Source organism: Ursus arctos, unplaced genomic scaffold (assembly GCF_023065955.2).
Source record: "Ursus arctos isolate Adak ecotype North America unplaced genomic scaffold, UrsArc2.0 scaffold_4, whole genome shotgun sequence".
Lineage (NCBI taxonomy): Eukaryota > Metazoa > Chordata > Mammalia > Carnivora > Ursidae > Ursus > Ursus arctos.
The window spans coordinates 33,825,388-33,851,133 of NW_026623056.1; the positions used below are offsets into that span (position 1 = coordinate 33,825,388).

The 25,746-nt window shown below is 38.7% G+C and overlaps 1 protein-coding gene across 4 annotated transcripts in view; it reads left to right on the forward strand.

Annotated features, from left to right (window-relative positions):
• The window catches only part of IGSF11 (immunoglobulin superfamily member 11), a 207,149-nt gene that overhangs the window by 175,060 nt on the left and 6,343 nt on the right, over nucleotides 1-25,746 (forward strand). For all 4 annotated transcript variants that reach the window (XM_057306634.1, XM_057306635.1, XM_048215000.2 and 1 more), the window contains 3 exons: nucleotides 7,814-7,977; nucleotides 9,611-9,818; nucleotides 12,594-12,749. In XM_057306634.1, coding sequence (XP_057162617.1) covers nucleotides 7,814-7,977; nucleotides 9,611-9,818; nucleotides 12,594-12,749 — 528 coding nt within the window. The remainder of the gene's footprint in view (nucleotides 1-7,813; nucleotides 7,978-9,610; nucleotides 9,819-12,593; nucleotides 12,750-25,746) is intronic.

Genomic DNA, 25,746 nt, shown 5'->3' on the forward strand with positions numbered 1-25,746 from the left:
AGGAGGCTGTGGTTTTTGGCTGCACATACAGAAGTGGAAACTGCCCTGCAGGGTTTATTAAAAAGGGCACATTGAGAATTTTCTGCTGTGGGCCAGAGGTTTGGCTGTAGCCATTTTTGCTCTGATCCTCTGAAGAGGCGTGGAAAGCCCCCAGGGAACAAAAGCCACACAGAGGACCAGTTTCCGCTGAGCTCATCCCCCTGACGGGGCGGGCAACTTTGCACAGGCAGGGTTACGTGAGAAACAGTGCAGCAGGCCTCTCCCCCAGAAGACAGGCTGGAAGAACAGGTGGACAACAATCCTATGGATCCAATAAGACTGTAAAATCCCAACACCTGGGGAAAATTGTATATTGAGTTCCAGGTGTAGCCTCACGACTTGTTTATTTTTCAAATAAAATTCTCCTTTTCTTTTTTTTCTTACGCTTTTTCTGTTTTTGTTTTTCTTTTTACCTTGTCATTTCAACTAGATGTTTATTATATCAACTTATATTTCATAGTCGCTTTTTAACTTGTATTTTTTGACACATATTTTTTATAAATATATGCTTTATTTTAGTCCTTTTTTCACTCTATTCAGTTTTACCTTTATATACAAGTTTTACTTTCCTTGTAATTTTGGGATGTAGTGTCCTCTAACACCCAGACCAAAGTACACCCAGGAACAACTGAAACACCCTCCTTTGTCCACACTGAGAGATTATAGCCCCTCAGTACCTATCCCCCTTCAAATTTTTTAAAAAAAATTAAAATTTTATTCTTGTATTTCATTTTGGCTTTGTTTTGTGGTGGTGGCTTCTGACCACTCCAGATTTTGCTAGGGTGCATCTTGCTTGGTTGTTGGTTGATATTCTGGACTCTGTTCTGTCACTCAACCATCCCTCGATGGAATGACTAGGAGGAGGAACTCTCAACAAAAAAAAAGAAACAGAGACGATGTCCTCTGCCACAGAACTAATGGATGTGGAAATGAGAAGATGTCAGAGATAGAATTCAGGATAGCAATCATAAAGTCAATAGCTAGGCTTGAAAACATTAGTGACAATGTAGAACCTCTTAAGAGCAGAAATGAGATCTAATTAGGCTGAACTAAAAAAATGCTATGAATGTGATGCAGTCTAAACTGGATACTCTAACAGCCAGGGTAAATGAGGCAGAAGAGAGAATTAGTGTTCTAGAGGATAAGCTGAGGGAAAGGAAGGAAGTTGAGAAAAAACAGAGACAGGCTGCTAGTAGCACATGAGAAGAGGATTGGAGAGATTAATGATGTCATGAAACATTCCCATGTCAGAATTATTGGGATCCCTGAGGGGGTGGAGAGAGAGAGAGAGAGAGAGAGAGAGGGAGGGCTAGAAGGTATATTTCAGCAAATCATAGCTGAGAGCTTACCTAATCTGGGGAAGGAAACAAGCATTTGAGTCTAAGAAGCAGAGAGGACCCCTCCCAAAATCAATAAAGATGGATCAACACCCTGACATATAATAGTGAAGCTTGCAAATTTTACAGCCAAAGAAACTATCCTGAGAATAGCCAGGAGAGGAGGTTCCTTACATTAGGAGGGAGGGACATCAGAATAACATCAGACCTGTCCACAGAAACCTGGCAAGCCAGAAAGGGCTGGCAAGAGATCTTCAGGGTAGTAAAAGAAAAGAACATTCAGCCAAGAATACTTTATCCAGCAAGGCTGTCATTCAGAATGGATGGTGAGATAAAGAGCTTTCAGGACAGGCAGAAACTGAAAGAACGTGTGACAACCAAGCCAGTCCTACCAGAAATATTGAGGGGGATTCAGTAAGCAAAGAGAGACCCCAAGAGTCATATAGACCAGAAAGAAACAGAGAAAATCTACAGAAACAGGGACTTTACAGACAATACAATGGCACTAAATTCATATCTTTCAGTAGTTACCCTGAATGTAAATGGGCTGAATGCTCCCATGAAAAGACATAGGGTTTCAGATAAAAAAACACCACCTATCCATACGCTGTCTACAAGAAACTCATTTTGAACCTAAAGATACCTCCAGATTGAAAGTGAAGGGATGGAGAACCATTTACCACGCTAATGAACCTCAAAAGAAAGCTGGGGTAACAATCCTCATATCAGACAAACTAGATTTTAAACCAAAGACCGTAGTAAGAGATGTAGAGGGACACTATATCATACTTAAAGTATCTATCCAAAAAGAAGATCTAAAATTGTAAAAATCTATGCCCCCAACATGGGAGCAGCCAATTATATAAGCCAATTAATAACCAAAATAAAGAATTGGCAAAGGAGAAGTCGAACTCTCTCTCTTCACAGATGACATGATACTTTATGTGGAAAACCCAAAAGACTCCACTGCCAAGTTACTAGAATTCATATAGCAATTCAGCAACGTGGCAGGATACAAAATTAATGCACAGAGATCAGTTGCATTTCTATACACTAACAATGTAACTGAAGAAAGAGAAATTAAGGTATCGATCCCATTTACAATAGCACCCAAAACCATAAGATAACTAGGAATAAACCTAACCAAAGAGCTAAAGGATCTATACTCTAGAAACTACAAAACACTTATAAAAGAAATTGAAGAAGACACAAAGAGTTGGAAAAACATTCCACACTCATGGATTGGAAGAATAAACATTGTGAAAATGTCTATGCTGCCCAGAAAAATCTATACTTTCAGTGCAATCCCTCTCAAAATACCATTGACGTTTTTCACAGAGCTGGAACAAACAATCCTAAAATTTGTATGGACCCAGAAAAGACCCTGAATTGCCGGGGGTATGTTGAAAAAGAAAACCGAAGCTGGGGGCATCACGATGCCTGACTTACTTCAAGCTATATTACAAAGCTGTGATCATCAAGACAGCATGATATTGGCACAAAAACAGACACATAGATCAATGGAAGAGAACATCTTCAACAAAGCAGGAAAGAATATCCAATGGAGGAAAGATAGACTTTTCAGTAAATGGTGCTGGACAGTCACACGCAGAAGAATGAAACTGGACCATTCTTTTACACTATGCACAAAGATAAACTCAAAATGGATGAAAGACCGCAATGTGAGGCAGGAATCCATCAAAATCCCAAAGGAGAACATAGGTAGTAACCTCTTTGACATTGGCTACAGTGACCTCTTTCAAGACATGTCTATAAAGGTAAGAGAAACAAAAGCAAAAGTGAACTTTTGGGACTTCATTAAGATAAAAAGCTTTTGCACAGCAAAGGAAACAGTCAACAAAACTAAGAGCAACCCACGGAATGGGAGAAGATATTTGCATATGACCTTACAGATAAAGGGTTGGTATCCAAGATCTATAAAGAAGTCCTCAAACTCAACACCCAAAAAAACAAATAATCCAGTCAGGAAAGGGGCAGAAGACATGAACAGGCACTTCTCCAAAGAAGACATGCAAATGGCTAACAGACACATGAAGAAACGTTCAACATCACTAGTCATCAGGGAAATATAAATCAAAACCACATGAGATACCACCTTACACCAGTTAGAATGGCAAAAATTAACAAGAGAGGAAACAACAAATGTTGATGAGGATGTGGAAAAAGGGGAACAGACACTGTTGGTCGGAATGCAAGCTGGTACAGCCACTCTGGAAAACAGTGTAGAGGTTCCTCATGAAGTTAAAAGTAGAGCTACCCTACGACCCAGCAATTGCACTACTAGGTATTTACCCCAAAGATACAGATGTAATGAAAAGAAGAGCCACATGCACCCCCGTGTTCATAGCAGCAATGTCCACAATAGCTAAACTATAGAAGGAACTGAGAAGTCCTTCAACAGATGAAAGGATAAAGATGTGGTTCATATATACAACGGAATACTATTCACCCATCAGAAAGGTTGCATACCTACCATTTGCGTGGACATGGATGGAACTGGAGGGGATTATGCTAAATGAAATAAGTCAAGCAGAGAAAGACAATTATATGGTTTCACTCTTATGTGGAACATAAGGAATAGCATGGAGGACCACAGGGAAGGGAGAGAAAACTGGGAAGAAATGAGAAAGGGAGACAAACCATGAGAGACACTCTGGACTCCAGGAAACAAACTGAGGGTTACAGAAGGGAGGGAGGTGGGGGGATGGGGTAACCAGGTGATGGGTATTAAGGAGGGCACGTGTTGTGATGAGCACTGGGTGTTATACACAACTAATGAATCATTGAACACTACATCAAAAACTTATGCTGTACTACCTGCTGGCTAACTGAACATAATAATAAAAAAGAAATAAAGTAATGAAGTTTTCAATGGACCTTCCAGTATACTGGTGAAGATACGTTAAATAATGAAATGAATGAATATGAAAACTAAGGAAAGTGTGATTACAAGTTTGCATAGTGCTCGGAATGGAAGGAACATTGCCTTATGAGACCCTGACCTAGGCTGAGGGGTCAGGAAAGGCTCTTTTGTGAAAAGTAACACTTGGGCTGATTGGATGGCCGAGTAGGAGGTTCCTAAGGAAAGGAATTGGGGTGTGGATTACATGAGTGTGTGTATGTTTATAAGTAGTGCTTCCCGGGGGGGGGGGTTGGCATATGGTCAGCGCTGCCTGTCGTCGGTGCTGGTAGTAGTGGTTGCAGTGCTGGTTGTCATTGGCTGTCAGCACCGCTACTGCCCTTGTCGTACCCTCTTAATGACGTGATGGGAACATTGAGCCCTATTTTACGGATGAAGCTACTGAATCAGAGATGAAGTGATTTACTTGGGGCCACACAACTAAGCAGATGAAAGTGCCAGATTTCTAACTAAATCTCTCCACCTTTAAACCCACACTTTTCTCGTCTTGAATATTTCTTCTACAGCCCTCTCAGTACGTGAGATTTCAGAGTTACTCTTCCATGAAACGTGAAGTAGACGAAGTCAGTCTTTTATAGCTTCTTCCATCCCAGGGCCTGCTCTCCTCTGGCAGACCTGCTCCCTTCCGCTCAGCTCCCATCCTGGCCTAGGAATTTACTCTTCCTTTACTTATTCCTGTTCTATTTTGGTAGTTTTCCCATCAACATCTTTCTCTTTCACACTCAGTTTATATCGGCCATTTTTTTCTTTTTCAAGTTTGTATGAAAGATTGCATGAGTCCTGAAATTAGTGAATTGAGGGTGGAGGGTACACATTATCCTGTCTGATTTAAAGGGGACATACTCCCTTCACTTCTTGGAGTATTATCTGGAGGTTTCCAGTTTAGCTCCTACATTTATTCTTAAAAACATCTCCAGTGGCATTTATTATAATCATTGTAACAAATAGATTCTCTGATCCTCTTCTACCCTTTAAGATAGCTTATCCCCTGGCTCATTGCCTGTTCCATGATAAACCTCCCCTGTCTGCCTCATACTACTTGAGATTCTTTCAGTTGTCCTTTTTGAAATGTAGAGACTTTCCCTAATATGATTTTCCTTAGAGACTTTTCCTGATGTTATCAACTGCTTTGTATCCTATCACAGATGGCTTATTTTATGAAATGTTTTATCCTATAAATTTAACTCCTGAGAAATCCTCAGACTATATGTGAAGAACATGAGTTTCTCTAGAAGGAAGGTGTGATGCAGATTTATTTTTTAAAACTAATTGTAATCATACTGGTATGTTATTGTGTTACTTTTTTTGGAGAATTAAGGTAATATCACTTCAAAGTAGAACAGTCTGAAATATCACCATAGGCTTAATGTATTTTTCATGATTAGAATAGCTTCTCTGTTGTATCTCCCTGAACTTTTTAAATCTCCTGTTAGTCCCATACTATTCTGTAGTCCCAGGGGGACAGGCATTCTTTTTAAAAGAGGTAACAATTGATTTTCACTTCCCAGGATTTGGCTCTGGTAGATCACTATTTTCTTTTCTGAATTTTAACAGTGTTATTGAGGTATAATTTACATTCCACAAAATTCACACATTTAAAATTCAGTTATTTTTTTGGAAATTTATAGAGTTGAACAACCATCTAACAATCCAGTTTTGGAAGTTTTCCATCACCCTAGAAAGTTCCATGGAACGTATTTGCATCAATCCCTCGCCCCTCCTCTCTAGCCCCAGGCAACCACTGATTTGCTTCTTGTCTTTTTAGATTTGCCTTTCCGGGCATTCCATATAAATAGAATCATACAGTATATAGTCTTTCGCGTCTGGCTTCTTATATTTAGCAAAATGGTTTTGAGAAGCTCATCCATGTTGTATCAGTAGCTTGTGATTTTTTTATTTCTGAGTTATGTTTCATTGTATAGGTATACCACATTTTGTTTGTCCACTAACCAGTTGATGAATATTTGTATTATTTCTGTTTGGGGATGTGATATTAGCAATGCTACCATCAACATTTGCGGTCTTTATGCAACATATGTTTTCACTGTATTTGGGTAGATTCCTCGGGGTGAAATTGCGGATTGTTACATTACATTCCCACCAGCAATGAATGAGGATTCTAGTTTCCCGATATCCTTATAAAAACTTGGTTTGTCGTAATGACAGCCATTCCAGTGCTGTGTAATGGTATCTTATTGTGGTTTTAATATGCATTTTCCTAATGAATAATAATGTTGAACATCTTTACATGTGCTTTCCATGTGCTTTTTTGAAATGTTTATTCCAGTATTTTACCCATTTTAATATTGGGTTGTCTTTTCATTATTGAATTGTAATAGTTCTCTATATATTATATATTTGAGTCCTTTATCAGATGTGTGAATTATAGCTATTTTTCCCAGCCTGTACCTTGGCTTTTTATTTTCTTAATTAAATCTTTTGAAGCACAGAAATTTTTAAAATTTTAATGAAATCCAAATTTTTAATTGTTGTTTTTTATGATTTATGGTCCTGGTGACTTATCTGAGATTTCTTTGACTAAACCACAGTCACAAATATTTTCTTCTATGTTTATTTCTAGAAGTTTTATAGCTTTAGCTGTTATGTTTAGGTCTTGATACATTTTGATTGATTTTTGCTGTGAGGTAAGGGTCTGAGTTAATTTGTTGCATACTAGTGTCGAATTGTTCCAACACCATTTATTGAAAAGACTATTTCCCCCCATTTAGTTGTCTTGTACCTTGGTTGAAAAGCATTTTAATAAAAATATAAGGGTTTATTTCAGAGCTATCTTGATTACTATTGCTTTGTAGCAAGTTCTGAAATCAGATAGTGTGAATTCTCCAAATTTGTTCTCATTTTTCAGTATTATTTTGGCTATTCTAGTTCTTTGCCTTTCCATGTGTTTTAGAATTAGTTTGTCAATAGCTACAGAAAGACTGCTGGGATTTTGATTGGGATTGCTCTGACTCTATAGTTCAGGGAGAATGGAATTTACTAATCCATGAACATTGCATATCTGTCCATTTTTGGTCTTATTTGATTCTTTTCATTAACATTTTATAGTTTTTAGTATATAGATCTTACATATATTTTGTTAGATTTATATGTAAACATTTAATTTTAAGTATGCTATTGTAAATAACTCTTCAAAAAATAAATTTCTCATCCCTCCTCACCATTGCAAGTTTTGCTTAAACCCTATCAGTCGTCTTCTCGCATGTTGTGTTTGAATCTGGCCAAATACCAGCTTCTTACTTTCTTACAAAATAAAGTAAGTAGCTGCTAAAATTTTTCATTTGTGGTTTCTACGAGATAAAGAGATGAACAATTTATATTATTTTGAATCAGTGATTGGTCAGTAGTTGTTCAGTAAGACTTATATTTCTAATATTTCGGTCTTATATTTCTAATAATGTAACACACAAACCGTTTCTCAAGAGGTTTGGTCTGTCAGGAAAGGGTGAGCACATACCCTTTCTTCTTTCCTCTGCAGGTGTCGCAGCTTCCCTGGAAGTCTCCGAAAGTCCTGGGAGTATCCAGGTGGCCCGGGGCCAGGCGGCAGTCCTGCCGTGTACCTTCACTACCAGCGCTGCCCTCATTAACCTCAATGTCATTTGGATGGTCATTCCTCTCTCCAACGCTAACCAGCCTGAGCAGGTACTTCCGTTCCATGCCATGCTACCTCGCAAATATTAATCTGTCAGAAGAAGTGGGTAGAAAATCATCCTGAGTACATATTTGATCTCTAGAGTAAGGTAGCACTTTCCGTGAGCCTAGGCTGTTTTAAATCCTACTCCTGTGTTATTTTCAACTATCAGAACAGATTATCCTCTTTTTAAGAAACTTTTTTTTTTTTTTTTAAACAGCTGTCAAGGGACTCCTGAGAATTTTGTGTGGGAACCTGGAATTTTATCAAAAGGCATTGTTTAGGGATGCCTGGGTGGCACAGCGGTTAGGCGTCTGCCTTCGGCTCAGGGCGTGATCCCAGCGTTCTGGGATTGAGCCCCACATCGGGCTCCTCTGCTGGGAGCCTGCTTCTTCCTCTCCCACTTCCCCTGCTTGTGTTCCCTCTCTCGCTGGCTGTCTCTGTCTCTGTCAAATAAATAAATAAATAAATAAATAAATACATAAATCTTAAAAAAAAAAAAAGGCATTGTTGATAGGAAATACCAAGACAGAAAAAAGCAAAGTATACTTTGGCAGGAAGGGACTGACACTGACACAGGTAGATGAGAGTATGTTTTAGAGACAGTGATAATGTTAAGGAAGTAACAGTAGATAGTAGTACTTCATTTATTTGGCTAATTTTGCAAGTGTTTTAAAATAAACACAGTCAGGCATACTAGCCAGCCTCAAAGAGTCTCAAATAAATTAGGGTACATGAAAACAGAAAATACTACCCAATTACAGGCAAAAGATCCATAATTTGTATTAACCATTGCAGAAACGGATGCTCAGAAAATTAATGAATAGTAATCATGATTATACCTTTATTCTCAAAGATAATTTACTACTGTTTTGAAGCTTTTCTACTTTAGTAAGCTTATTACTGCCTAAAAATATTTGATACGCTAAATTTTCTGATACGAATTTGAATATGAAAATTTATAGAAGCTTTTTTTGTTTCTTCAAACCATAGAATTTATTATAATTAGACTGAGCCTTTGGGATCATTTTATTCAAACTTACCGTTTTAGGAGGCAAAGAAAGACTTGACTGTAGTTACCCAAACATTTACAGATAGAGCTAAAATAGAACCAAGTTTCTCATTCTCAGCCCACAAGGCTTTTTGTAACAGCATTCTGAGTCCTCTCTCACGAATAGTTAACTTCGGTAATAGAAATTGACAAAAGAAGAGCAATCACGGACCTGCAACTCTTCTTCCCTCTTATGACATTCATTTATATTTAGGCTCTAACTGTGACCTATCATTTTGTCACCTAGTAAGCGTGAGAATGGCAGTGCTGATTTTTGAAACTTTTTATTTTGGAATTATTTGAATAAAAATATTTACGGACTGATAGTAAGATTGCATTCAAGATATTTTCTATACTGTGATGAGTTAGACAAGGAAACAGTGTTATTCCAAATTGGGATATGAGAATTTAGAATCCCAGAATATACCTCTGCACTGGTGCTATAGTAAAAAGTGGGTGACAACTGTTAAGATGAGAAATAAAGTTTTCCAATGTTTGGTGCAGTCTTCTATCCACCAGAGAGTTATTGTTATGTGCTATGTGTCTAGAAGGGAATGTAGTGGCCTATTTATTTATTTTGCTTTCTTTTTCAGGTCATTCTGTATCAGGGTGGACAGATGTTTGATGGTGCCCCCCGGTTCCATGGTAGGGTAGGATTTACAGGCACCATGCCAGCCACCAATGTCTCTATCTTCATTAATAACACTCAGCTATCAGATACAGGCACCTACCAGTGTTTGGTCAATAACCTTCCAGATAGAGGGGGCAGAAACATTGGGGTCACCGGTCTCACAGTTTTAGGTGAGTAACAGGATGTTCCAGGTACCTTGGCTTTGGTTATGACTCTGCCCATCCTTCTACACTCTCACTCTGCTCGTGTCCTTTGTCTCCTCTCTTTTCTGCCCTGTCTGGACTCTGCTTCTTTCTGCTTTTTACACATAATCTTCCCATCCCTGTCTCCACTTCTGGTGGCTGTCTAAACCTTCTTAAATGATTTGTTCAGAAGGTGGAGAAGGGTGGTGTAAAATATAGTCACAAGTGTCCTCTTACTTTTCTCCAGCAGTTAGGGGATAGGACTTACTGTGGAAAGCAACAACTTAAATCAAGAATCATTTATTTTGAGTACAAAGCAGAAGTTTCAGCACATGTGAGAAGAAAATTATTACTTCATTTCTACGTAACGCTGAGTAGTTCTCGGCTTAATGCCTCATGTCCTAGTATAATTTCAATAATACCCCCTTTTACTCTCAAAAGTCTAATAACAATGATAAGTTATGTGATCAATTTGGCCTTAATACTGAGACCACACAGATTTAGGGCCTTTTTCAAGGTGGCATAGACAATGAACAGTAAAGCTTAGATTAAAATGTTGATCTCTTGTCTCAAAAGAGTACTTCTTCCATTATATGGTATAGTTAGACTATCTCATACTAAATTAAGTCCATTCTAAACATGTTTCATTTCTCACTTCTGCTGCCTCTGAAATAAAACACTGCCTCCTAAACCCATACTTGTGGCAGAAGCGGCTAAATTCAGTTCATTTGGGAAGACCTAGGAAGTAGTTAGAGGAGGCCGATGCTCTTGATTGTCCTCTATCCTATTCGCGTCTCAGAATCTACTGCCTTATTCCTTGGCACACTCTCGCCCTCCCCTTTCCCTTCCATTGTTGAGTTACTTGAGAATATCAGTACTGCGGCTTTTTGCCATTTTCCCTCTTGGTGACAATGCGCTTGGTATATTGTCATATGCTTGGTATGTTGGTATAATACTGCCTTGCTACCTTGTTTTCCTAGTCTTCAAGCAAAATAAGAAAACTAAGGACCAGGTTGGAGATTTCTATCCTAGAAATACTGTAATATGTTTAAAATTATAGAATTTTAATTAAATTATTTATATATATATAAAATATATATTTTATATTTATATTATATAGAATTTTTAATTATGCAGAGATTATTATTAAATATGGAGTTTTAAAAATATATGAGTACTGATTACAGAGTACAAATGGAATTTCAATGTTTTTCTGATGTTTATACCTCTAAGTTAGGTAAATGTCTTCCCACATTATGTTTACTTTTTCAATTTTTAAAGGAAGAAAAAAAGTCTTAATTTAGCTTATAGTTAATGCTACGTTCAAAGAATTATTTTGGGTTTCCTTCACAGCATCATGGCAGTGTCGAAGACAGTACCAGAGGAGATTGGTTTACTCCCTCACAGCAATTAGGATTCTCTGAGATTTTTTACTTTTCCTACCTTATACCCTTTCAAGTTCTCTCTGCCCCCACCCGCTTCCTTTCCTGGTTCCTCTGTCTACTGCACTTACCTTTTATGCATTCATACATTCACTTTTGAAAGGTTGAACACATTTATTGAAAAGTCATTAGCATTACAAGTATAGCATTAAACTTCATTTCCTGTATACCCCAGCATGAGACTCCAAGCCCTGGGCTTAGTTGATATTTTTATTTACTTGCATTCTTACTACAAAGCACCGTCTTCTTCCTTTAGTGCTCTTTTTGGATAATTTTTTATTTCGTGTCCTTATCTGCTTCAAGATGTCCACTGCATTATGACCAAGTAATAGACATACTTGAACCTTACTCTAACTTCGCCCACCGTAAAGCAGAATTTAGTATAAATTAGGCCTGTCTGGTTTTTGTTTGTAAAGTAACAAAGAATCTTGTGCGGAGAGTAGCTGCCGGGGTCAGTGGTTGCTCTTCCTTGAAATATCTTTTCTAAAAGTGGCTTCTTTCAGTAATTAAAAATATTTTTTACTTGTGGTAAAATACACATAACATGAAACTTGCCATCTTGGCCAGTTTTTAAGTGGGCAGTTCTGAGTGTTAGGTACTTTCACATTGCCATGCAGCCAATCTGCAGAACTCTTTTCATCTTGCAAAACTAAAACTCTGTGCTTATTAAACAATGTTTCCTTCTCCTACCAGCCATGGGTAACCACTTTCTTATTTTCTGTTTCTATGGATTTGACTATTCTAGGTGCCTCATAGAAGTAGAATCATTCTCTGTCTTTTTATGACTGACTTATTTCACTTAGCACAATGTTCTCAAGGTTTGTCCATGCTGTAGCCTGGGTCTGAATTCCCTTCCTTTTCAAGGCTGAATAATATTTCGTAGTATGTCTGTACCACATTTGTGTGTCCATTCATCCACCCACAGACACCTGGGCTGTTTCCGTCCTTTAGCTACTGTGAATAATACCGCTGTGTACATGGGCGTACTCACTAATGTCTCTAAAGGCAGTCTGTGGGCATGAAGGACCTTAAACATTCTTCTTTAGAGGAAGGAGAGTGAAACCAAGACCATAAGATTCCTTGACAATATAAGGAAAGGGTGTAGCCCCTTTGACATGTTTGCCCCCTGCCAGCTGAAGTTGTGCCCGAGCCCGGTGAGTAGTGCCTGCTTAGCCGCGGGCTTCACTCAGGAGGGAGTCTTCTGGTACGTGTCCTATCAACATTGTTATCTGCTGTTCGGTGCACCGAATGTTGATGTCTCCTCCATCATCAGTTGGCTTATAGTAAATGCGTACTTTATTCCTTACTCTTCCTATTGTAGTTCCCCCTTCTGCCCCACACTGCCAAATCCAAGGATCCCAGGATATCGGCAGCGATGTCATCCTGCTCTGTAGCTCAGAGGAAGGCATCCCTCGGCCAACTTACCTTTGGGAGAAGTTAGACAATACCCTCAAACTACCTCCGACAGCCACTCAGGGTATGTATGGTGTTGCTTTACCCATTTAATCAGTTACTATGCAAAATTCAAATTCTAGGACTCATGAAGTAATTAATAGATTTTGAAAAATAACACACTGTATTTGTGACTGCTGAAAAAGCTGTCTGGATCATTTTGCGTTTTCAACTTTAAAGAGAATAAAACTTTTTCTTTCTCATGTGCTGCCTTTATGTATCTCGTCCAGTGATAACTATATATGGAAATTCCATTCCATTCTAGTGAAGATTTAAAATAGCTAAATGGTAGCTTCTTTATATTGTTAACTGTAAGAGAATCTTTGAAGTTTATAACTGAGAAGCACTTCCTTCTTGAGGCACAGCTGTCTATTTTAGTATGAGAAACATCACCATGATCACGAGGGGGTCAATCATCCTGTTTTCAGCCTCAAGTCTAATTAGAGGAAGAAGATGAGAAAGAAAACAGGAAAAGGCGTCAAATCATGGGAGAACCAGGAGTTGATCCCACCAAACAGGTAAAGATGGAGGAGGCATGAGTGTCATCGATGTAAATCCAATGATATAAATTAGATAATAAAGGAAACACTCTAGAAAATTTGAGGAAAATGATAAAATAGAATGAGGGAAAATTATAGAATTAATGTAAAATCTTCTATTTCAAGAAAATAAAATTTAGCAGCCTCGAGTGCTGCATCATCGGTAATACAGGGTGTGTTTCTTATAGCATTCTCAGGGCAGGTATACAAATCTTAAGTTAAAGAGCTGGCAGTTACTGAAGTGGCCCCAGACTACCTGAATAATGCCTGGTAAGCTTGAATCGTATCGGTGGTCTGTGGAAACTCAAAGTCCTAACTTGTGGGTAAAGGTAGCATGTGAAAGAACTAGGACCACCAGCCCTGTAAGAGCCTGTAAATTTCCTGTAAGAATCCCAACAGAAACATTAATGGACCTTTCCATCATTTTTTAATTTACTCAGTCCAAAATTCATTATTTTAAAAAACTTCCCAGTGACAGGGACATAATAACTTCTGGCTTACTCTGATAATGACAACTGCAATACCGTAGTTCCCCATGGATTACTAAATTGCTAAATGTTTCAGGCACACTGTGGGGTAAATAGCTTTTTTTGTGGACTAGCTTGTTAATCTCACTATTTACATGTAAATAGCATGTTTAATCTAGCTCTTGTGTTGAAATCCTGAAAACCATATTTAAATTCCAGATTTTTCCAGTATCTATTTCAGCGACAGTTTACCTCTCTGGGCCTGTGTTGCCTTTTTTTAAAATAAGGGGATAATCATTTCCAAGTTCTTTGTATCAGCACTAAGATTCTATGATTTATATTAAAAACATTTCTGTGAAATAGTGGGCTGAGTATGGAATTACAAGTGAATGCTTAAAAGTATTTTTTTTGTATGTAAATTGAGAAATACGCCTAATCACACTTCTTTGTCTCTAAATAAATTTATCAGTCAAGTTTTTTGGTATCTTCTCTGCAACTTAAATATTTTTTGGTACTTTAGATATGAAAGTGAACTTGAATGCTAACGAAGAAAATGTTTGGCTTTTGTAATTCAAACTCGGGATTAGTTATCAGAATTACTTTGAATAACTTCATTTATCATAATAATGCACATTAAGGCAGTCAGATTTTTTATTTAAATTTACCTCTTGGTACTGATAGTAATAAAATAGATCTCAAAATAGTATATAGTCCCAAAATAACCTATATTTTAAAAACACTTTACTAATATGTTTGCAGTTGTTTAATATAAATTCAAGATGCATTCTCCGAGAAAAGAATATTTGGCACCAGGGGAGGGCACTCTAGAAGTCAGATTAGTGACAGGGGCATAATACTTGAGGATTAGAATTGTCTTTGTGTTTAGGGGCTAGCTTGAAGGAGCTCCTTCTGGCCAAATCTGGGACAATTTGAAAATTAAAATAAATACATGATCTATTGAATAAAATGAAAATCCCTGAATCCTTGCTGATACGCATAAATACATGGGAGAGAAGGAGAAGCATTTTCTTAGAGTAGAATGCCAACTCATATTTGTAGAAGGAGCAGTGGAGTGTGAAGATCACCACTGATGTCAAATAGTAGGCAAAAGTTTGATGAGGAACAAGATACTTACATAGTTCCAAATTGTGCCCCTACTTATTTCTTATTAATTATAAGATGACTTTATGGTGGAGAGACCTGGTTGATGCCACTTTAACCGAGTGATCAAAGTGAACGTTACCAATGCTGTTACAAACTGATGTCCTGTGCCGACTAATGTATGTATGCCTTGAGGAGGACACGGCGTCATTTCTGTGGTATTCTTGTCACACACACACATAATCCGAATCCAGTCATGGGGAAGCATCAAACAGAGGTGAAGACAAAGCTGTTCCAGATTGAAAGAGACTAAGGAGTTAAGGAAATACAATGCAGAATCCTGGATTAGAATCTGGACAGGGGAAGAAACAGCCGTAAAGGACATTACCGGCACAGTTGATAGAATCTGAGTATAAACTGTAGATTGGATAATACTCTTGTATTGACGTTAAATTTCTTCACTTTGAACGTGTGCTGTGATTATGTAAACAATGTTTTTGTTCTTAGGAAATACAAAGTACTTAGTGTGGCCTGTGCTTCTAAAGTCTGTACAACTGGCCCAGGTGTCATTAAATGTCTGGGCCTGTGTCACCGTGCACAACCCCTGCCTCAGTGGTTCTCAACCCAGACAATTTCATCTGGCAATATTTGGAGACATTTTTGGTTATCACAACTGACACAAGAGGGTGCTCCTGGCACCTAGTGGCTAGGGGCTAGGGGTGCCACCACAATAAAGAATTATCTGGCCCATGGGGCACCTGGGCGGCTCAGTTAGTTGAGCATCCAACTCTGGATTTCAGCTCAGGTCATGATCTCATGGGTTGTGGGATCGAGTCCCACTTCAGGCTCCATGCTCAGCGCAGAGTCTGCTTGTCCCTCTCCATCTGCTCTTCCCTCACCCCCCCCACCCCAACTCGTTCTCTTTTTCTCAAATAAATAAAATCTTAAAAAAGAATTGTCTGGCCCCAAATGCCAATGAGTGAATGATATTAATATATTTTCTAATGTTAAATATCCTTGCATTTCTGGAATAAAAACTATATGATTATGATTATTTTTTAATAAACTGCACTATTCGGTATGCTAACATTTTAATAGAATTTTTGCATTTATGATCATAAGTGAGAATGGCCTATGATCTTTTTTCTGTCTTCCATTGCCCTGTTCAGTTTTAGTATCAGATTATATAGGGGTCTCATAAAATGAGTTAGGCAGTTTTCCCTCTTTTTGTCTACTCTGAAATAGTATGAATATGATGGAGATTATTTGATGACTTGTAAATTTGTCTATAAAAGCTTTGCCTTGCTGTTATGTTTTGTTGGTAGATTTTTGACTACTGATTGTTTTTCTAGTGATAAAAGTTTACTTAGATTTTCTGTATCTTCTCTACTTTTGCTTTTTTTTTTCTAAGATTTTATTTATTTGAGAGAAAGAGAGAGAGAGTGTGCACACAAGTGGGGGTGGGAAGGGCAGAGGGAGAGGGAGAAGCAGACTCCCCACTGAACAGGAAGCCCCATGTGGGGCTCGGTCCCAGGACACTGAGATCATGACCTTAACTGAAGGCAGACACTTAACCCAGGCACCCCTCTTCTCTATTTTTCTAGAAAACATCTTTTTTTGTCTGAGTTTATACATATTGGCATCAAGTTGTTCATACGTTCTTGCGAGCGTATTTAAGAGTGCTGCACGTTCTGAAGCCAGGGGTGATGATTTGGAATCCTGGCTCCAGGGATGACTGGTCATGTGACGTTGTGCCTTAGTTTTCTTACATGTAAAATGGACACAATAACAGTATTTGCCTCACAGAGGTAGGATAAAGATTACATGAAAACACATGTAAAACTTTTAGAACAGCATCTGGCATGAATAACCACTTAATAAATACTAACGTTTGTATTATCATTAGTATTATTATTCCCTTGTGTATTTTAAAACGCTATTATATTCCCTTTTTCATAATTATTTATGTTTTTTCATCTTTATTTTTGGATCAGTCTTGTTAAATCAAGCTTTTGATTTTATCCTTTTGTATACTGATATTAATTTCTGTTTTTCATTTGTTCATTCAACCAATATATGTTAGGTACCTACTAGGTTCTAGACACTGTTCTAGCTGCTGGAGATACAGTGAGAACAGAAGAGAAATGCTTCTTTCTTTGATAGAACTTACTTTCTAGTGGGTGGAGATTGAATATAAAGTAGTTTATTACCATGTGATGCCTTCTATGGGGAAAACATGGAGGAAGGTAAAATGGATTCGTTGGGGCATGAGTTGCTGCAATGTTGAATAAAGTGCTTAGGGTAAATCTCACCAAGATGCCGATACTCTAAAAATAATGTAAAAATGATGAAGGAATGAGCTTTCTGAATATGGGGGCTGGAGAGTATTTCAGGCAGAGGGAATAACCATCTGAAGGCCCTGAGGCCAGAGTGTGCCTGGTGTTTTGGATGAACAGCAGAGAGACCGGTGTGTTTGGGGTGGAGCAAGTGAGGCAGAGGAAAGTAAGAGCTATGCTGTCCAGTAACAGGTGCTAGTATGGAGAGGTACAGGCACACCTCACAGATATTGTGGGTGTAGTTGCAGACCACCATAATAAGGCAAATATCACGGTAAAGCGAGTCAAGTGAATTCTTTGGTTTCCCAGTGCATGTAAAAGTTATGTTTGTCCTATACTGTAGTCTGTCAAGTGTGCAGTAGCATTATGTCTAAAAAAACAGTGTATGTACCTTAATTTAAAAGTACTTTATTTCTTAAATATACTGACCATCATCTGAGCTTTCAGTGAGTTACAATCGTTTTGCTGGTGGAAGGTCTTGGCTCCTTCCAAGATGGCTGCTGACTGATGAGGGTGGTGATTGTTGAGGGTTAGTGTGGTTGTGGCAATTTCTCACAATAAGACAACAATGAAGTTAGCCACATTGATCGACTCTTCCTTTCATGAATGGTGTCTCTGTAGCATGTGATGCTCTTTGATAGTGTTTTACCCACAGTAGAACTTCCTTCAAAATTGGAGTCAGTCCTCTCAAACCCTGCCACTGTTTTATCATGTAAGTTTATGTCATATTCTGAGTCCTTTGTCATTGTTTCAACGCTCTTCATAGCATCTTCACCAGGAGTAGATTCTATCTCAAGAAATCACTCTCTTTGCTCATCCATAAGAAGTAGCTGCTCATCCTTTAAGAGTTCTGTCATGAGATTGCTGCAATCCAGTCGCATCTTCAGGCTCCAGTTCTAATTCTCTTGCTGTTTCCCTCGCAACATCTGCACTTACTTCCTCCACTGGGGTCTTGAACCCTCAAAGTCACCCATGAGTGTCGGACTTAACTTCTTCTAAACTCCTGTTAAGCTATTTGACCTCTTCCTCTGAATCATGAATGTTTTTAATGGCATCTAGAATGGTGAGTCCTTTCTGGACTCAGACCCATCAGAGGAACGCTACCTATGGCAGCAGTAGCCTTATGAAATGTATTTCTTAAATACATTTAGACTTGAAAGTCTATATTGCTCCTTAATCCATGGGTGGCGGAATGGGTGTTGTATCAGACACAGAAACAACATCAACCATGTTGTCCATGTCCATCAGAGCTCTTGGATGACCAGATACATTGTCAATGAACAGTGATATTTTGAAAGGAATCTTGTGGTGTTTTTTTTTTTTTTTTTTTTTTTTCCTGAGCAGTAGGTCTCAACAGTAGGCTTAAAGTATTCAGTAAGCCATGTTGTAAACAGATGTGTTGTCATCTAGGCTTTGTGGTTCCCGTTATAGAGCACAGACATGGTAGATCTAGCATAATTCCTAAGGGCCCTGGGATTTTCAGAATGGTAAATGAGCATTGGTTTCAACTTAAAGTCACCAGCTGCATTAGCCCCTAATCAAAGAGGCAGCCTGTCCTTTGAGGTTTTCAAGCCAGGCATTGACTTCTCTTCTCTGGCTGTGAAAGACCTAAATGCCATCTTCTTCCAACAGAAGGCTGTGTTGTCCACACTGAAAATCTGTTGCTTAGCGTAGCCACTGTCATGGATTATGTGAGCTAGATCTTCTGGAGAACTTGCTACATGTCTCCATCAGCACCTGCTGCTTCTCCTTGCATCTTCGTGTTACAGAGATGGCTTCTTCCCTTAAACCTCATGAACCCACCTCTGCTGTCTTCCAGCTTTTCTTCTGTGCTTCCTCACCTGTCTCAGCCTTCCTAGAATTGAAGAGTTAGAGCCCTGCTCCGGATTAGGCTTTGGCTTAAGGGAATGTTGTTGCTGGTTTGATCTTCTGTGCAGAACACTGAAACTTTCTCAGTATCAACAATAAAGCTGTTTCATTTTCTTTTCACTCATGTGTTCACTGGAGTAGCACTTCTAATTTCCCCACAAGAGTTTTCCCTTTGCATTCACAACTTGGCCAACTGTTTGGTGCAAGAGGCCTAACTTTTGATCTGTCTTGGCTTTCAACATGCCTTCCTCACTAAGCTTAATCATTTCTAGCTTTTGATTTAAAGTAGAGACGTGTGACTCTTCCTTTCACTTGAATACTTAGAAGTCATTGTAGGGTTATTAATTAGCCTGTCTCAGGGAAGAAGGAGACCCAGGGTGAGGGAGAGAGATGGGAGAATTGCCAGTTACTGGAGCAGTCAACGCACATACAACATTTGTCCATTAAGTTTGCTGTCTTATATGGGTGCATTTCGTGGCACCCCCAAACAATTACAAAAGTAGCATCAAAGATCACCATAACCAATGTAATAATAATGAAAAAGTTTGAAATATTGTGAGAATTACCACAAGGTGACACAGAGACAGAAAATGAGCAGGTGCTCTTGGAGAATGGTACCGATAGACTTGTTCAACCCAAGGTTGCCACAAACCATCTGTTCGTAAAAAATTCAGTTATCTGTGAACTACAATAAAGCAAGGTATGGCTGTATATATAATGGGAAACTTGTTAATTGTATTGTTCAAATATTCTGTATCTTTACCAATATTTTATCTGTTTCAGTTATTATTTTATGAGAGAGGTGTGTTTAAAAACCACATAGTAGGATTGTGTATTTGTCAATTTGTCCTTGCGGTTATGCCGATTTTTTAACACACCCTTAGTATGTGTCATTACCTGTTTACAAGATGTTATATCTCCCTGATTTTCTATGCTTAATATGCATTTTTGCCTTATTTTAATTGTTATTACAATTCCTACAGTAGGTTTCTTTGGTTAATTCTTGCTGCTGTGTTTCTGTTTTATGGTTCATATACTTTCAGGTTTCTGTGTTTCAAGTTTAGGTGTATTGTTTGTAAGCAGCATGTGTTTGGATTTAATTTGGTTTCCAGTCTACAATCTGAGATCCTTTGTTCTTTAATTGATTGGATCCATTTATATTAATTGTGATAATGGATATAGTTCGATTAATTTCTAATATTTTATCTTTTTTATCTGCCAAGCTTTTTCTTTTACCCTTCCTCCATACTGTCTACTGATTATTTCAGTTTTTTTAAATCATGCCTTTATCCTTCATTGTTCCTAAGGAATCCTCTGTTGTCCTCATCCTTTCATAATTTAATACAGTGAAGAGAGGTGATTAACTCTCCCACTTGCTACTCAAGTTTTACTTGAGAACTCTGTAGAACTTAGTATGCAGAACTTAGATGGAGCAGGAGAGTGTCTCAAACATCACTGTAGTCTAACACCGTCATGTTACCAGGGCGAAGCCTGAGGCCCAGAGAAGATACCAAGTTTGTCCAGGGTCCATATAGAAAGCACTTCCATTCTTTTGCCACATTTGAAGCTTCAGGAATCTCGATTCTCCTTGGATTACCACTGCTGATTCTTTTCCCAGTGAGTGTTTCAATTCTTTCATGGGGAGTAAAAAATTCTCACCCACTTCAGTTGCTGAATAAATAGATATATATTTCCTCCTTATCAAGATGTTATTCTGACTGAAGGCAAATTTTTCCTCTTTGTTTTTGCCCTCTGACATAAAGAAGCAAGTCCCGTGCAATGTTCAGTCCTCCTTTAAAAATTAAATACCAGCAATTGTCACAACTATATTGATTTGTTTATACAGTTGTCCATTCTTTGACCATATGTATGTCTGTGTGTGTGTATGTACACACACAGACACAACCCTTATTCTGTGTAACTACTTCAGGGTAGGGTGTTTGGGAAAGTAGAGAAATAGGAACATAGAGACGTATCTTTATTCTAGAGCTCACTGTCTAATGGGGAGACAGAGATAGGTAATTTTAGTACTACTGAATATCAGATGCTATAAAAATGTTTACTGTTAACCTTTATTCTCCCCCAAAGAGTCTAGGAAGAACTTTATAGGGAAAGAGTTTCCTGAACAGAAAAGGATCTTAAAAGATGAGTTCAAGTTTTACCAGGTAAAAGGGGATATTGTTAGTAGAAAGAGTCATGCATGCAAAATCTTGCAAATATAAAAGTTTGATGCTTTTAAGTGAAAATCTATGAAGCTGACATAAAGATTCATGAAGGTTTGGTGAGGGAGGAGGTCAGAAAGTTCAGGTCCAGATTGTGAAAGGCATTGTGTAGCATTCAGGGAGTTTGGAAATTGTCTTTTTAGACTGTGGGTGTTCCCAGGCATTTCTGCAGTAAGAAAAGATATCCAGATCTGCATTTTACAAACAGCTGCAGCAGTCAGGTTGTGAGATTGATAGCCTGGTAATAGATGGGAGACTTTGATAATAGCTCCATGAGGAAAGGAAAAGGACTGGAACTAAGGCCCTTGTGATGGGAATGGAGAAGGGACGGGGAGGTGTGGGGGTTGGAATTCAGGAGAGACTGAAGACAAAAGTCAAAAAGACATGGGGCTCAGAGAAGAGTCAGAGTTAACTCAGATTTCTGTCTTAAGCCCACTGAATGAATAACAACTGTGTTAACTCAGAGAAGGACTACTTAGAGATTTGCTTAAGGAAGGCAGTGAGTGAGTTAGTGGTCCTCCGGGGGCCGAAGTAATAACAGGTAACATTTCTTGAGGACTAAGCACCATTCTTCTTTGAGAATTAAACCTTAACAGACAACATAGAGATATATTGATTTAAAAGAATCCACTGATGTCAAATTAAAAGCAAGAACACTCAGAGTCAACATTTCTGGGAACCTGGACAGAAGTGAGTAGGAGAGAAGTAGTCACGATCTAATCGGTCTTGCTTGTAGCTGTTGCCATGTTGTAAGTGTGTAATTGTGCCCCAATCTGTTGCTAATAGTGAGTCACTCCTGCAAATAAATATTAATAAGTTTATACACATAGTATATTTTATACACATGCTGTGTGAGCAGTATTCTGGGAAATAAGTTTTAAAAGCAAAAGAAGTCCTTAGTTTGGTAATTTTGATGTGTGATTCTATGTGATGTTGTTAATACTGGGGGTTCCAAATATTACATTATTCAGATATTTCCCAGTAATATTTGTCATTGTTTTCAGTGTTTGAATATTTGCTGTAGATTTCAGTTCTTTGTAAATACTTCCATAGCAGAAATGCAAAGAGAAGATGGGAATGTTGGTTTGGAAATACACTGATATGAAATCAGAAATGAATTCAAAGCCTGAATTGGCAATAGCAGTATCTGTTTCGGTGGCAAATCCAAAGCAGAGCAAACAGACAAAATATTTTCATCATTTAATAAATTAAAAAAGAGCTAATAGGAAGCAGCACATATCCTAATGTGTGCCCCAAAGATACTTTGGATACTCACTTAATGGGGACAGATTCTTCCCCTTCTTTCTTCATCTACATCTTAATTCAACAAATATCAACACAAACATGAAATAAAATTTTCTATGTCTGGAAAATTTGGCATGAAAAAAGATCAAGATTATGGGATAGTACACTTAATGCAACATTGTGTTTTAAAATTTTCTTGTAGAATGACAGTTTAAATATTAAGTATTTGTGGTATTATCTTTGAATTTTTTTTTTAAAGATTTTATTTATTTATTTATTTGACAGAGATAGAGACAGCCAGAGAGAGAGGGAACACAAGCAGGGTGAGCGGGAGAGGAAGAAGCAGGCTCATAGCTGAGGAGCCTGATGTGGGGCTCGATCCCATAACGCCGGGATCACGCCCTGAGCTGAAGGCAGGCGCTTAACCGCTGTGCCACCCAGGCGCCCCTATCTTTGAATTTTTAAATAGATTTTAATTTGGCATTTATTTTGTGATATTGTTCCCCTTTTTACTATTTTTTAATAATCAGATGTATCCAGGTTGAGATCACTTTTTACATAGTATTGAAATATATAACTTTGTAAAAATAATTGGTTCAAATAACGATAAAACATGTATTCATTATTTTTTTCTTGCAGGATACTTCTGAAACTTTTATATAAGAAATGACTATATTATTATGGCCACTCATTATTCCAAAGTACATAAATCAGATAAAAGTATAGAATAATTCATGATTTAGGAATTCCTGTCTCTCAGCCTCAGATCCTGAGTATTAATATCTCCAACATTTTCCCAATTTCTTGACTGATTTTTCGTACAATTGAGAAAAATATGTTTTCCAAGTGATGCCGGGGTGGAATTGCTACATGGCAGCCTTACCAGGCACTAGAACATGCCTGTTGCATGCATTACCACATTTCATCCTCACAGCAACCCACAACATGGAGGTTAGGTTGGTAGCTCTGTGTCACACATTAGGAAATCAGCTGCTAGGCGGTTGGGCAGATTCCAGCCTAGGCTGTCTAAGCATCGAGCACATGCTCTTAGTCTGTGCACCATCTCCGAGGCACTCAGAAATATGGTTCTGGGCCTAAGGAAAAAGGATGGGCGTGGAAATGGACACTTACATTTATTCCCCTATAATTCTGAAGGGCATCCTAGGCCAGCTGCATAGTTTGTGTGGGATCCAGGGTGGCTGGGAACTCAGTGGTCTGTGATGTCATGTGTGCTCTCCAAACTGTGGTTCCGCACAGTTGAACTTCACCTGTCCTTAAAAGAAAGAAGATCATAAGAACATTTGTTTTCTAACTTCAGCCAATTACTACTGCCCCAGAGCAGGCCAAGTGAAGTGACAGATTGAGTTGAAGAATTAGTCCTTTTCACTTGAGAAAGAGCCCTGTGCTTATGGCTGGAAGCAGGCCGGTGCTCGCTAAGGAGGGGCCCCAGTCTGCTCTTGCCTTGACTACACACACAGCCCTGTCCCGCTTCTGGCTAATCCTCTCCTCCCATGGGCCTCCGCCCCTGGTTACACTCGGAGTGAGCTCTAGCGTGTTATGGCAGCCTCAGTGAGGAAGACTTTGTTCTATTGATCTGTGTGTGCTGTGTTGATAGAGATAAAAGGAAGAACAGTGACTTCACCTTTTAAAAATAACCTTTTAAAGCAAGAATCTTTAAAGTTTACCTCTTTCTGCATGCCAGAATGCTGCTTCATTCAGCTGTTAAAAGTTTCCCAAATTAACTCTGTGAAAATGTCAACAGCATTACTGGTTTGGTGTGAGCTGATCAAATTCCTGGAGTTTCAGGGCTTGGGAAACAGCACCATGGTGTTCGGGGTTGTGGGGCTCGTTACCCAGAGATTATGATTTTCTCGAGTGGTGACATCTGGTAGTATTGAAGATGGAATTGGGCAGATGGCTTAGTTTAATACTAGCAGTGGTGTAACATTCATGGGTAGGAGACATCCTGCAGATGCACCCTATAGAATATCGTGGTTTAAAATGCCCTACTAGAAAACGAAGCGTATGTATGGTGCCCCTAAGCTTTGGACACAGAGAGACCTGATTTTGTAGATTGCTGCTGCTCCTGTACTGTGTAATCTTGAACAAATCGTGTAGCCTCTCTGAGCTTTTCATCTTTGAAAAGTAAGGCATATAAAACCTAGGATTTTTTTTTAGTTTTTTATTTGAATTCCAGTATAGTTAACATACAGTATTTTATTAATTTCAGGTGTACAATATAGTGATTCAACAATTCCATACATCACCCTGTGTGCCAGGTATATTCTAAGGATGATGATGCAATGATGAACAATACAAACCTAGCCCCCCTCCCCTTTTTTGAGAGAGAGAGAGAGCGAGAGAGAGCAGGGGAGAGGCAGAGGGAGAGGGAGAGAGAGAATCTCAAGCAGACTCCCCACTGAGCACAGACCCCGATGCGGGGCTTGATCTCACCACCCTGAGATCATGACCTGAGCCGAAATCAAGAGTCGAAAGCTCAACTGACTGAGCCACCCAGGCACCGCCCCCCCTTCTTTTAATGAGACAAGCAGGGAGGAAATGACACCAAATGGGGCTAAGTGCCCGCACTAGAGATTACATGGTGCTGAAGAGCACATAGGAGGGGCACTTCATGAAGGCCTGGGAGAGCAAATTGAAAGCACAGGAGGAGAAAACAGTTTCCTCCCTGGCTGGCCCAGCTCTTGAGGGAATTCACTGAAAGGCTCTCACACATTGGTAGCCCTCAGAGTTGTTTGTTAAGGAAAAGGAAATAATACACAAGTGCAAACAAAGTAACCACCAAATATATTGACTTGGTGGGTCCAGTACAGGTCAGATGTCCAAATTCTTTAGGTGTCGTGTTCTGAAGGAGTAAGATACCCATCTAATGTGGATTCGACCCTTTAAATGTTCCTATTAGGGGCTCCTGGGTGGTTCAGTCGGTTAAGCATCTGCCTTCAGCTTAGGTGGTGATCCTGGGATCCTGGGATCGAGTCCTGTGTCCGGCTCCCTGCTCTGTGAGAAGCCTGCTTCTCCCTCTGCCTCTCTGCCTCTCTCTCTCTGTGCCTCTCATGAATAAATAAATAAAATCTTTAAAAAGAAAAAAATAAATGTTCTCATTAAAAAACAAAAACAAAGGCGAGAAAAAAATGTCCTTTCCTTGGCTTTTTTATTTAAGTAAATTCCAGAAAGGTGCTCAATACATGTTTATTTCTTAAATGAGTTAACCAATCAATGCATGCA